The 14,689-nt window shown below is 43.9% G+C and overlaps 1 protein-coding gene across 1 annotated transcript in view; it reads right to left on the bottom strand.

The window, feature by feature from the left end:
* Nucleotides 1-1,419: 1,419 nt before the first annotated feature.
* Nucleotides 1,420-14,689, bottom strand: part of LOC104354713 (melatonin receptor type 1C) — a 45,516-nt gene continuing 32,246 nt past the window's right edge. Inside the window, exon 2 of the mRNA XM_086469949.1 lies at nt 1,420-2,288. Within this exon, the coding sequence (XP_086326075.1) occupies nt 1,420-2,288 (869 nt within the window). The remainder of the gene's footprint in view (nt 2,289-14,689) is intronic.

Here is a 14,689-nt window from a genome sequence, read left to right as displayed (position 1 = left end):
GCCTCTCAGTGCACCAGCATTTGCTAGCTTGAAGGTAGAGTTGCACCAGGGAAGTTTACCTGTTGATTTTATGGGACTGTTTCAAAGCAAGATCCACACATTTAAAACCATAAGGAGATGAATTCACAATGACGCTAGGGAAAAAAAGAAGTCGTATTTACAGACAGCTGCTGTCACCCCACACACACCCGGTGAAAGAAACAGGCTTATCTTTGCCCATGTGCTTCTTTCTAACGTGATACTGGCCTTGCCAGCACTTCAGCACATTGTTTCCAATGACACAGATAACAGAATTCAGGCTTTAACTGAGAACTGATGCATGAATATTCTTAAGTAGCTTTCCTCTCCCAGCTCCGTGGATTAATTACAGCTTTGTACATGAATAAAATGGAAAAAAAAAATCTCTACTTCCCCCCCACACCAAACTTCACATTGTGTGGTGGGCAAAAGGAGAGATGATTGGAATAAGCACTTCCTTCCCCTTCTCCCTTTTTCTGCAAGCGTAAATATTACTGGAACTTAAAAGCCAGCATCTGCATTAAACAGATGGGACTCTGCTATGTTCATCATTTTATGATGTTCATGTAGCGGGGACTTCTGAAAGACATTTGGAATGAATGCTGGCCATGACAGGATACTGCCTAAATTAGAATCAGGCTCCAAGTATCTTCCTGCAATTAGATTATGTCATATGTTATAGTCTTACTCATGGCCTGGGAAGGAGAGTGCAGGGGTGCTTAATATCTGTAGATATTCAATTAAAATAAGTGCATCAGACACTCACTAGGTCTTGCTTTTGCCTGCCTCACATCTAGTCCAGGCTAGCTTCTAAACCTTAAGAGAAAAGAAAAAGGAAAATGAGCCCACAGGCAATGGAAGGCATCATGCCCATATGTATGCCTGCTGGCTAATACTGTTACCTAACTGAAAAGGTAGAAAGTCATGCAGTTTACACTTTGTTTGCTATTGTTTGTGTTATGTTAATGATAATAAAATAGAATTCAGAGGGAGGTGAGAAATGTTGGTTTGTAATACATGGCAATTTTGCTGGCTCTTGAAGGTAGCATTTCAAGCATAACTGCATTTCTCCATGCACTCTGAATGCTTCTTCCCTTTTTGAGGGTATTGGCATGCTTGTGGCAAAAGCAACCAAACCTATTAATCAGGCACATGGTGAAAGATGGCATATGAAAAAAAAAATAAATATAAGTCATTTCCATTCCAAAAATCCTTACTCAAAGCCTTGATGTCGCAGTGATAAGCTAAGCATGAAAGGTAGCAGACTCCTTCCTTGCATGAGAAGCAGACTCCTTCCTTGCATGAGGGGCCCAGCAACACCAGCTGCGAAATGCATACACAGAAAGGCTCTTATGTATTATATATGCAACTGTAATCCAGAATAAATAGAACTGTTCTGACTCATAAGTGTATTTCAGCTTGGTTGTTGTTGTTTGTTATGCCTGGAGATGGCTTGCTTTTCATCCCTTCTGTCCCACCTTTGGACACATCGATGAACAGCAACCTGGGAGTCCGGAGTGTCAGCAGTATCCTTTTGTACTCCTTCCGGAAATTCTGGTTAAGAAGCCCATAGATCACAGCATTGAGGCAGCTGTTAAAATAGGCCATAAAATAGCTCAGGACAAAAAGCCATTCTGGAATGTGCGGCTGCACTTTTGAAGGATTAATTGAAACAGCAAGGCCAATGAAGTTTAACGGTCCCCAGCACACAGCGAAAAGGACAAAAACCACAAACATAGTCAAGAAATTCCGGATGTCAGCTGCTCTGAGCTTCTGCTTGCAGTCTTGTCTCACCCGGTGTTTGACTTGAATCACCAAAATCCAGATGCGTAGGTAGCAAAACGTCACGATAGACAGTGGGACGATGAAGTGAACCACCACCACTGTGATGGTGTACGATGTACTCACTGTCTGAGCAAAGGTGCAGGAGTAAATCCGGGGGTCATACTGCAAGGAGCCAACAAAGAAGTTTGGCACAATTGCCACCACTGTGAGTGTCCAGGTCAGGCAGAGATAGCAGCAGGTGTTCTTCAGGTTGAAGAGTTTATCGTACCGAAGGCTGTGGCAGATGTAACAGTAGCGGTTGATGGCGATCGCTGTGATGTTGAAAATGGACCCAATGACACTTAAGCCCATCAGGAACCCACTTATCTGGCAGTGAACATTTCCCATGGTCCATCCATTATGGAAAATGGCACTCAAGATCAGAGGGTATGGATAAACCGCAACTACAAGGTCTGCGACAGACAAACTGACGACAAAGATGTTGCCTACAAAAAAGAAGAAGAGACCATGAGAGGTGAGTGTAGGTCCAGATAGACAACTTGCAACTCAGAATTCCTCTTTAGGCCTAACTCTTCTAACGGGCTCCACTCTACATTCGGAGTCTGAAACCCTAGAAAATAAGGCTTTGCTCCACTAGTGACAGTAATGGAGACTACCCAGGCAAGATTAACCTGTATAGTTGTTCTTAAGAAAATTCTAAACTGGAAGCACTACCCTTAACTCAGCTATAGCTGTTGGACAGGTTCCTGCATTCCTCTAAGCTGTGTAGGAGAGGATTTTGCTCTCCTTGTTAATCAGCCATCATGACTGTAGTCACCAGGCAGCCACCTAGCATTTGCTGTCCTGCAGAGAACTTCATTCCTTTAAATACTATGTAGGACACAATACTTTCTATAACATCACATAGTGACACTTTACATAAGCTCTGTCTAGCATGGGCCAAAGAACTGAGGAAGGCAGGTTAAGTTTTCAGTGGTTTATTCATTGCACCGACAGTAGTTGCACAGGAAAGGTCTTTTTTGGTTTTTTGCATGTGAACAGGTAAATTTTCACCAGAATTTCTGCAGTATTCATGCTAACAAGTGTGTGTTCTTCCAGGAGCCATGGTGCAGCCAGCCTTCACATACTTATTTGGTATGTTTTCCTGTTCCTTCAATATTAAAGTTGCCTGATGCAATGAGGTCAGTCACTCCTACACTGTCTGGGCCCGGGCAGGGAATATGATTTGTGAGCTGCCACCAGCCATCTCTGCAAGTTGTTCATTCAGGCTCTAAACCAGGGTTGAGAGTCTGTGCAAATATGAAATAATTTAAGCCTCGCTGTGTTGAAAATGGCACATTGCATGGGCCAACACCTGTCAGCTCCACTGTGTGGAGCAGCCTCCAACAACCCGGGCAACTAGTGGCTTCCTAACAGCAGTTACTGCTCATTTCAAGAGTCTAGCATATTTTTAAGTAGGCAAAAAGCCTTCCTGTTCAGTTTTCCAGTCAGAGCAGAGAGGTGAATTAAGAAAGGGTCCTTGAGGTCTTTTGTGAACTGGTGCAACTATGGGACCAGCTATAATGTTGAAAGGGACATCTGTCAATATTCAGATCTTTGATAACTAGACAAATTGCTGTTTCAGGCAATTCAGGAGGAGCTCAACATTGCAGTTAGAGGACAGCACACTAGAAAAGCTGGTTGTTTTTCCTAACTCTACTGCCTTCAGGTATATCTGCAGCGGCAGTTACTAGAGTACCAGTAGGGCTATGTTTAACGCATTTAAGGTGTTAACACTTATGCCCCCATGTGTTGTAGGCAACGTCCCAGCCGACTGATCACACCTGCACCTTCTCTTCAAACCTTTTGTCTACCAGATTAGATGGAAAAAACACTAAAAAGAGGGCTTTTTCTGTAGTGTCCATGGAAGGACTCTCTGAGATCTCAGTTCAGCTAGGTCACTGGCTTCTGTAGTTGGAAAACACACCCAAGGGCTGGCAGAAATCACGGCCACATTGTCATTGCAGTTGGCTCATTGCTATGTTTGTTGCCAACAAAAACTATCAAGGCAAGTCAACAGTTCATATCAGGCAGCAGAGTCTACTTCATGCTGACTGGAAAACAGTCCAGACTTGAGAATAGCCCACGGCAGTGCGGAGCTGAGAGAGCTGATACAAGGCGTCATTTAAAACTAAGTATTAGTAGAGGTCATGTGAAGTGCTGAAATATTTTTAGAGAGAGATTTCACATACACAGGTTTACCACAGCACACAACTTCTGTAGCTGCTGCGTCTGAGCGCTGCTTTTTTGCTGATTTAATATCTTAGAGTTTTTTAAAATGCAGTCACTAAATCTGGTCCCCATAGAATTAACTCTGTTTATGCTCAGTGTCCAGGGCAGAACCCCCTGTGGTCAGGCTCAGTACTTATGCAGGCACTCTAGATAGGCAATGCTCTTCTGCAGCAAAACTTTTAATCATTGCATCAAAAATATGCACTTCAACAAAAAGCAAAATATGTCCCCAGCACCAGAACTTCCTTTTGGAAAGGTTTTCTGAAAAAAATTTTCAAGACAGCAAAACAGAGACAGGGAGGTAACAGCAACCCAATTTAGGAGACTTCCAGATGATGCTGGAGACAGACTCCACTGATGGGACCACAACCCTCCCTCTTCATTGGACCTGTCCCCCTTGGATACACATGCATATATATACACAGGCGGTTGGAGAGCAAGCCTCTGCGTTTGGTGAGAATGAAAGACAGCCACGTTCAACACCCAGTTCTGAATCAGGCAAAGCAGAACACAGCTGGATATTCCCTACTTAAGACAGCACATCAGTGGATTTAATTCAAAGCTTAGTAAAATCATAGGGAAAATTATTAGCCTCACATCACTTCCAGCTGCTGGAGGAAATGAGCATTCTCTGTCAGTTTTAATTCACTAACTTGAATAATTGGGAGGAAGTAAAAATATAGGGGGAAAAAAATCTATAAAAATAATATTCACAGGTGGACTTGGTAGTTTGGATTCAATCCAAGAGCATAGTATTTTATGTATTATTTTGAAACCACTTCATTACATGTTGCTTCAGCAGGGAGAAAATTAGACGGTTTTATCAAGATAAGAATAATCTCCTCTACTTGGAGAGCAGACCCGCCATCCTCTGCTCTGTGCTTTCACCTTGCAGTCTTGGCTCTCCTAGCAGCTAGAAGGCCTATTGCCCTGGCAGGGTGTCGGGTCTCTCAAACAAGGTCAGAAAGGTTCACTCATTACTATTTCACAGAAACAAACCCATCTTTCATTTTATTTGGCAATGTGATCAACTTCATGTTTTTCATCTGGTGAGGTGAACATGGTCAGACCCATATAACAGCTACTTGCCAGTCAGTCCTGAAAATCAGTGCATTTTTAACAACAGAGTACAGAAAAGAAGGTGAATATTACATGCCTCCAAAGCCTTTCAAAGTATGGGAACTGGCTGCTGGCTAATTATTAAAATAAGAGTAACTTGAGTTAAACATTGCTTCAGCCTCGCAGTCCCTGCTTTGCTATGAGACCACCGTCTGCTGGGCCCTGCAGCCAAAGACTTGTGTCCTTGTCCCCTATAGGATGAGATCAGACCCTCACTCCCAAAAACACTGCAAATGGGAAGCCATCTAATGTGTGGCTTTTAGGGAAGGTAAAGAGCAGTCTTCTGCCAATGATTTTCACTACCGTATTTTTTTACATTTTTCCACTATAAAACAAAGGAGTCCTGCACATAAATAATACCAGCATGACTTTATCTCAAATTTAAAATTATCTGCTTCTGTGACATTTGCAGATCTATCTTTTTCTCTTTGTTGGCATGTGACTATGTTTACTTATTAGCTTTCACATTTTCCATCCTGTTTTTAACTTCTACTTGTTCATATGCCACTGTGCTCTATCCCCCAGTTATGGAGTCAGACATGAAAAGGCATGAATGATGGAGAAAGGCAAGTCTGTCACAAGCATACTGGTAATACAAACTTGGCCACCGTTTCAGAGAAACTTTATGTCTTTTTACATTACAGAGGTCCAACACAAAGCTATAGATTATAGAGGCATGATACACTGTTCACAGTGTAATCCACAAATTGTTTGGAAAAAAAAAAAAGCTATAAAACAACCTGAGGCCTGGCAGCAGAGCAGATTATAGCCATGTAGAAGTAATACAAAAGGGAATTTATCCCAGAACATCTTCTGCCCTAGTACTCCTGCCTTTGAGCTCCCCTCCTCCCTCCCATACTCCTATAATCCTGTTTCTGCTCACTCCAACAGCTTGCTCCTGAATTCCAGCAGCTCCCTGGCCCTGACTGTCATTTTGCCTGGATTATCCAACAACACAGGTTATCTGAGGACTTATTGTCAAGTCCTGGTGCTAGGAGACATGGAAATACCTCAATGAATTCTGTAAATCAATAAACCACATACGTAACGGTCTTCAATGGCAGGCTGCCCGAACAGCACCTGACTTTCATACAGAAGGACATCATTCTTCTACAGAGGTTAACTGAGCATCACTGTATAAATACAAAGGTCATCGGCCCTGCCTGCCTCAAGAGGCTGGTGGAAATCCCCCGATGCACAAGCTCCAGTTGCAGAGATCTAGCCTCTCCCTGCTGTTCCCACACAGCAGCTGTGGGCTGTCCTTTAGTACACTTGGGCTATGTTTTAGGTATTCTGAAGCTTGAAGCAGGGTTAAAAGATGAGGCAGAGGGGGAGGGAGAAGGAGGTAAAATATTTTTGTGATAATTGGCTTTTTTTCTACATCTCAAAATGCCCAAGCAAGCACCCAAAACTCTTGTTCTCTGTTATCCATATAAAGCTCTCTTACATTCCTTGCTGAAATACTACAGAACTCTTTGCTTCAGGTTAACAAGATACAGACACTCAATGCAGCCTGAAGTTAACACTGTTATCTGTAAACCCAATGTTTAAATTGAAATGTCCTGAACGACAGGAGTTGCACCAAAGCAGAGGCAGTTTTGCAGATCAACTTCTGCTCACCTGGCAGAGTTCAGCTCTGGTTGAGGACAAAAGAGGGCTTTGCTCTCCAGGTTGCCCCTTCCTGCCAGCTGTCTTGCAGACATCCGAGTTGCTCCCAAATAGCTGGTGCCCAGCACAGCATTTTGAGGCAAACAAAACCACATACAACAGACCCAAGGCTGGCAAGTGAGAAGCAGACCCATGAGCATGATGGACATGAGTGCCATGGGGGCTCACTGCATGACCAGTCCCTCCACTGTCCCAACCCCTTCCCAGCAGTGAGATCAGATCCTGGCATCTGTCCAGCTGCCGCCAGAATAACTGACAGTTGTAGAACAGCAGGTACAAAAACCTATGTTGAGAAAAACATGCCAAGAGACATATGACATAATGCTAAAAGTTTATTGGGGTGACTGATGTGTTTGCGGTGACACCTTACTATTTGTGGCTTGTAATAAAAAGCGTCTTAAACTTTATGTTTGTCCTTTCAGGTTTTAAGAAAAACTCAACAGACTCATGTCTACAAGGGAATAAACTGGAATTAAGACTCACATCAACCTCAGAGAGATACATAATAAGGTTCAGTAAACAATTTAACAGGCCATGACTGTAAATCAAGCCTCTGATGACCATTTACCATAACCCAATATTCTCTATTTAACCTTCCAAAGCTTACGCTTACTGCAAAACAGAAACAAAATGTACTGCTTGCCCCAAGCAAAAAGATAAAGTCATAAAAGCTTTATCCAGCATGCAACAAGACTCTTTATTAGCTTTGATAGCCTCCTTTTCGTGTTTGTTTTTACCTGCCACTCACTGTGCATTTGCTCGTATTTCACTAACCCCCAGTTTGCAGACATGAAGCGAGCGCTTGGTTCTGCAAACTAAGTGGCAGTTCATAGAAAACAGTTTTTTGTTCTTTTTATGATATAAAGACACCACTAAGCATGTGCAATCATATTGATCATATACTGCTATAATTTAGATGGATAACACTACTGTGGTGTTGGGGGACCCTGATCCTGCAGCCCTCACTCTGACAAGTGCTTCTTACATCACAAACTCTAAAGGATCACTCCAGGGAAGACAGTGTTTACCACATCAAAGAGCATTAAGAAGCACCCTTCTACAGAGGACTACGACCCATGTCACTGCTCCATGCAAGCTCTTGGCTTCCAGGGCAATGTGAACACCACATATGCAGCAACAAAACGGCACATGAGAAATCACAGACTGCTAATTGTTGTCTCTTTTCAGCATTCTGATAAGTGCTGATGCGTCTGACATGCCCGTACAACAGCCCAGCATGTACTTGCCCGTTTTAACAACTGAAAATGTTTGACAGGGGAGCACAAGTGAAAATCAGAAAAACTCTCCCTGAGATCCTGGCAATGGGAAAAAAAAAAAAAAAAATCTCTTGTTCAATTCATTAACCCACAAATTTTAATTGAGGATTTTATTTGTGTGTTTAGGGAGCCTGTTCAGAAAGAGGAATAAACAAAAGAAAGGAAAAAGCATTCAATTAACTATCTGTTATCATTACTCCACCAGGATTCAGAGGGGAATAAAGCATCCTTTCCTGCAGTTAAACAGACAACGCAGTTGGTCTGCCAGCTGGTCTCAAATTCTTACTGTTCTGCGTAAAATGATACAGAGGGTAATGAACAGACAGGACAGAAGATATTGCCAGCCCATAGCATCCTTAAGATGTAAGGTTAGAGAACATGGAAATATCCAATTTAAGGACACCATGAAGGTTCCAGACAAAAGCATAAAACTCAAGAATAATTTAACTTTTTCGTGGCAAAAGTCCTTTGAGATCTCTCAGCACAATCATGAAGCCAGAGAAGAGCAGTACTTTCTGGGCTACCGACCATTACCTGGTTTACTGGCATTGCTCCCTATGGGAAAACTGTGGGTGCTTAGTGCTGCTCCCTGCCTCATGCCAGCCCTGCGTCCGTGCAGGAGCAAGGCCAAGGCAGAGCAGAAAGCAGTCTGCAAAGTGAACTCTCAACCTCCTCCCGCGCCCTTCCGTGACCAGATGTTTCAGCATCACTTTGGCATCACGACTGCAAGCTTCGTTAGCCATCTCATCAGTACATCACCATGGTTGCGTGAAAGCTGCCTTTCCCTCTGGACCTGTGAGAAAGACTTGCTTCCAGGAAGAGAAGCAAAACCTCACAGTATTTACTGAAGTAGAAAGGACCAGCTCCCCAGCACTTCAATTACATTTGTTTTGTTATACACCATACATTGTTTTGGCTGATGGTTAAAGAAAGGAATTGCCCACACTGACAGGTGGAGGACTGGATTCCTGGATTTTAGATGTTCTTTTAGGGCATGACCCTTTAATTGTATTGCTGTCAAAACCATATTTGAGCTGTGCCTTCAGCTGCTCTAATTGAATGCAGCAAACGGCAATCATTTCCAGTGTTTACACCACAGAGATTCATAACTTTCATTTGGCTAAGGCCAGCCAGATACAAAGTCGTATCTGAGCTCAGAAGTCTGTGGAAATGGGCTGGAAATCAGAGACCAGCCTTGCATGCATGATTTCATATCTTTCTTTATATCACTTACCATTACATTGGAAACAATACAAATGAGGTGATTTTTCCCCTGATGTGACGCAGATGGGAGCTGGACTCTTGACTGAATAAAAATTATTTCAATTACGTCTTCTTCTGGACCTTTAAAAAGGGGTCAGCCGTCTTTTGGTAGCAGTGCAGAGCAACTTTCCTATTTTCAGAGTTTCAGATATTTTAAAAACAAAAAGAAATCCCAGAGAAACACTGTTTGGAAAGCTTCCCCCTGTTACTCCACATTACTCCACATGTCCTGCTCAGCTTAGGCACACCTTCCCAAAAAGATGATCTGAAGATATTCTACAGAAAGGGGAAACTATGTAAAGTTGACATTTTCCCTACCTCCAAAAATTTTTAAAAATACCATTTTCTGTTCATTTCTGTGCCTTTTAATGACTTCTTGAGTTTTCCTGGAAGTTCAGACACTTTGCATGAGGGAAAATCACAATGCTGCAGTTGTTTTGGATTTCTAAACTTAGCTCTTGTTAGTGTGACGTTTTTCCTGGATGAAATTATGCAACGGGATTTGCTAGTAATGGAGGATGAATAAGTGGTGGTCTTGATCTAGCTTTTAAAATAGACAAAAAAAGTTGCTAAGAAGTACACCTGGTTATGTGCCCCAGACTCCTGTTGTTTAACGGTTATATCCATCAAACTCATAGCCTGCGGTAAGGCTATGAGATAGCAAGCCAATCAACTTAAAAACTTGGTTGCTCCCAGTGTCACTTCCAAATGCTTGGGGTAAAGATGGGCTCGGGACCACCACCTGCCTTCACAGCACATCCCAGCAAGGCTGATGGAGAGCAAGTGTCGGAGGCAGGAGGCCCTTGCGGCCACCCTCCAATTTGCACCAAGCAAGAGGAAGCCTCAGCACCTCCATCAGTGCCAGCCGAGCCCGCGGCACACTGGCTGCAATGCCTGACTCTGCAAGGACAGCATGGCTGATGGCTACCTATTCCCTGTGGCAACTTCTTGTGGGAGGTGGCAGGTCTTCGGGAAGAGTCTAAACAAAACCTCTTGCAGCCATGGGAGAGCGACTCCAGGTACCCAAACTCCCACTTGACACCCTGGCTACCAGTGCCACCCTCTGAATTCCAGATGTTTACCCTCCTTTGCTGCCCAAAATCCCTGCTGAGTGGTACTATGTGATTTTAAGCAGCTGCCTAATTCCCATACAGGCTGTGTAGGGAGTGCAGGCTGATGCTCTTATGTTTACCCTTACGGTGGCCACACAAGCACAGAGACGAGCTCTACCAGCCCACGTTAACTCCAAGCCCATTATTTATCAACTGTTTTGTAAAGTGCTCTGCAACAGGAAAGGCCCTGTATAAACATAAATGTGAATTATTTCCAGCATTCATTGAAATGACAAACCAGCATCCATCCTCTCCCGGTCCTGGCAGCTGTACTGCCACCATTTGCCATCTGTTACTATTCTAAAATAAAATCTGTGAACTCAGGCTTAATAGACTTAATAATGCTCTTTTGCTGTTGGTGCCGGTCAAACTGTGTTTCTGGCCTGGAAAGGAGCTATGTGCAAGCAACCAATTCCTAGCAGCTGTCAGGCAGAGCATACAGCCAGATCTGAACACACAGCTGAATTTAGTGACAAAAATCATGTCTGACTGCCCTGGTGAGCCCTGCCGAACCAACACAGCCAAGCCCAGGAGCTGGCTCCTGCTCCTCCTTGTGCTTCACCAGCACGGGTTGTTGGCTAAACCTTAGTGGCATCACCAGTCACTACACCCATGGACCTCCACGGCAAGGAGCAGATGTTACCTGGCCTCAACTAACAGCTTGTTTTGGCCTCCCAGCCTTGCAATCACAGGAACAAGCCTCTCTCTCTAGTCTCAGCTCCTTCTGGTTAGTTGGTGGGGATGGGAGGCACTTTTTTTCCCCTTGTAACTCTTCTGAATTGTATATGGAAATGATGAAGCTATTAAAAAAAAATCACCACACAAAAATGTTTCTACCAGTGAAGAACATTTAGCCTTTAACTCATTCTGGAACAAATCTTGTCCAAGTCTACTATAGGCAACACCATTTCAGACTGGATGGTCTGTTGGTCAAGCCTTAAGACAGGCTGAAGAAGTTGTGTGAGGTGAGGACTGTCCAAGGCAAAGAGGTGGAGACTCAAAGCAGCCAGCTTTCCTAGGAAGACCTAAAGGTGCTTTTTATAAGGGTTGTTTGTGCACACACATAGTTCCTTTTGGGCTTTATTAGATCCTGTCATACAAAATTCAGACGCCCTTTTCACGATACACCTTAATATCCTTTTTTAAGATTCAGACTTGAAACAAAGCAGCATCGTACAGCACCCAGCTTCAGCAGAGAGCAAGTTGAGCTTAGACCATAGAGAAAAAGCTCAGTCTGGACACGGACCAGGACACCAAAATGCTGCCCTGAATTTAACTTCACTTTCTAATGGATGCTCAGGACAGACCTCTAACACATATTGATCCTGCCATCAGTACCTCCTCTGGCACTCTGTCCAACAAGAACAAGAGACTATGCGCTGGTTTTGGCTGGCTGGGAGAGAGTTACTTTTCTTCACGGGAGCTAGTATGGGGCTGTGTTTTGGATTTGTGCTGGAAACACTGCTGGTAACACAGGGATGTTTTCGTTATTGCTGGGCAGTGCTCACACAGAGCCAAGGCCCTTTCTGCTCCTCACCCCACCCCACCACTGGGCAGGCTGGGGGTGCACAAGGAGCTGGGAGGGGACACAGCCGGGACAGCTGACCCCAACTGACCAAAGGGATGTTCCAAACCACAGGACGTCATGCTCAGCAATATAAAGCTGGGGGAAGAAGGAAGGAGGGATGTTCAGAGTGATGGTGTTTGTCTTCCCAAGTCACTGTGATGCATTATGGAGCCCTGCTGTCCTGGGGATGGCTGAACACCTGCCTGCCAATGGGAAGTGGTGAATGAATCCCTTGTTCTGCTTTGCTTGTGCACGGCTTTTGCTTTACCTGTTAAACTGCCTTTATCTCAGCCCATGAGTTTTCTCACTTTTACTCTTCTGATTCCCTCCCCTATCCTGCCATGGGGGGCATGAGCAAGCAGCTGTGTGGGGCTTAGTTGCCGGCAGGGGTTAAACCACGACAGACTAATATAAAAACCACACAGTTGCCATATAAAAATGGAGGTCATTTTTAGACAAAAAAGTAATCAACATAGGAAATAACTAAGCCTAAATCAATAATTAGAGGAACAGTAATGAAGAGCTTGAGTTAACAGAACAGAGTTATGGTGGATACGCACACCAAACCAGAGCAGCTGTGCTCTAAGCGTCCTCAGCTCAGGGATGCTGAGATGGGCTCGTGTGTCCAGAAGAAGCTTACCCTCTTTTCCCACTCTGGGTTGGTCTAAGGAGGGTTGTTTCCCTTCCCAGCAAATCTTGCCTCCACAGGAACTTAATGAATTCCTGTTCTCCACTGCCTAGACAGATTAGTTTGTGCCATACAGACTATTTAGCTGAAATAGTTTTGGAAAAGGTAAGCAAATGCCATTCCTTGAACCTGAATGTGATCTCACATAGGCAGGTCACATCTGAAACAAACTCAGTGCAAGCAGGCTTGTCAATCTACTACCTCTGCAAGCTGTCTTGAAAAGCATGACACTGAAGTTGTACTGGCCTGCACTTACATTACAGTATTACAAGGCAAATCTTAGGTTTATTAATTATAAAAAACTGTCCTGCAAGCAGGTGCCAAAGCCCAAGGAAAGGGGGAATGCAGGGATGTAAGGAAGAGAGCCGTCATGCAGAGAGCTGCAGGATGCACGACTTGCAGGAGGAAAGCAGACTTGCTCACAGGCAAACAAACACTGTAGTCTGCCGTAACAAAGCTGCATTTAATTTGCCATAGCTGTTAAATCTGTCCTCACTGTATTTACACAGCATCCTCGTCCTCTCGCTATAAGCAACGCATTGAGTAAACAAGCTGAAAACATGGCTGGCAGGAGATGGAAGGAAAGCAGGCTTGTTTCTCTACACTTTACTCTCCCCTTGGTTTGCTTAGATATTCTCAGGACTCAACGTACTTGGGGCTTCCTGTCTGACATGCCAAGTTTGCACCCTGACATCCCATGATCTGATCAGTCAAAGGCTGGGTGCCATCCTAAACCGAAGCTGGCCTTTGAAAGTCCCTCCTCGATTCGGGCTTGGGATGAGGAATTCACTGGCCAAGCAAAGACCTTGCTGACTGTGACTCGTGGGCAGAGGCCAGCACACCCTGATGTCAATGGAGATGTGCTGAGCACATACCAGATTTCTCATAAGCGGCTTTTTCACCAATCACTGTAACAAACCAGCTCCTTTCTACTCATCTTTTCAGCGCTGAAAACGGAGGGTTTGCTAGTTAAGTACTGAACTGAATAGAGGTTACCTAAATGAAGGCTCGGGCGTTAGAGCAGTAGCAGGGTGATAATCAGGGTAGGATATTTATTCTGCTTCTGCACAGCAGTTGCTACTAGAGTTAGGAAAAAGAAACATAATTGGGATCCCATTTATCTCCAAGGTGATAGCCTCGTTGTAGGCTACAGCATGGTCCTGGTATGCCTCACAGCGCTGCACTGCAATTGATTGGCTTTTCTTCTGATGACCTTAATATATTTTTTCATTTGGTGGCCAATGTTAAAAAAGCAGGTTATAAAAAAAAAAAAAAAGTGGGGCAGATTTAGTCCACAGAATTCCTTCCAGCCCACATTTGTTTCTCCTGTGGCCTCACACTGGACCTGGCAATGAAGCAGGTATTGCCACAATACACACATGCATTGAGGATGAGGCTGGAAGAGAAATGGTACCATGAGGGAGAGGAAAGCAGCATATCTGGGGGGACCTACTTACATTCCTGTGCATAGTCAGTCCTCCAAACCCAGCATCAAGCCCCATGGCAAGGAAAAAGGTTAAGCTACCTGAATTACTGTTCATCCAGCTTTCACAATCTGCTAGAAAGAGAAGTAATATTCCTTACATTACAGGACGAGGAAAGAAAGAGACACAAGGTTTGATGGCTTCATCAAGACTATGTGAACTGCAAGAGAAGTAGTGCACATAAGTAGGAGACTAGAAAGTAAAAGAAAATCTCTTCTGGACCTCCTGGTTCATTCAAAACTATTTACTAATCCTATTTGAAATGAAGAGTTACTTTCACCTGGGAACACTTTAGAGACTCTGATACAAATGCATCGGCAAAAGTCTGATGCAAACAGTTAAAGTTGATTCAATAAGAATAATAATGATACTGGGAAAAATTACCTCAAAAACCAGTGCATGCCCCGAAGGACCTTTTCTGTTTTCCCAGAAATTAG

The sequence above is a fragment of the Leptosomus discolor genome, chromosome 9 (assembly GCF_034619465.1).
Source record: "Leptosomus discolor isolate bLepDis1 chromosome 9, bLepDis1.hap2, whole genome shotgun sequence".
NCBI lineage: Eukaryota > Metazoa > Chordata > Aves > Leptosomiformes > Leptosomidae > Leptosomus > Leptosomus discolor.
The sequence above is the reverse complement of the archived record's forward strand: the minus strand, read 5'-3'. Positions and strand labels throughout refer to the sequence as shown.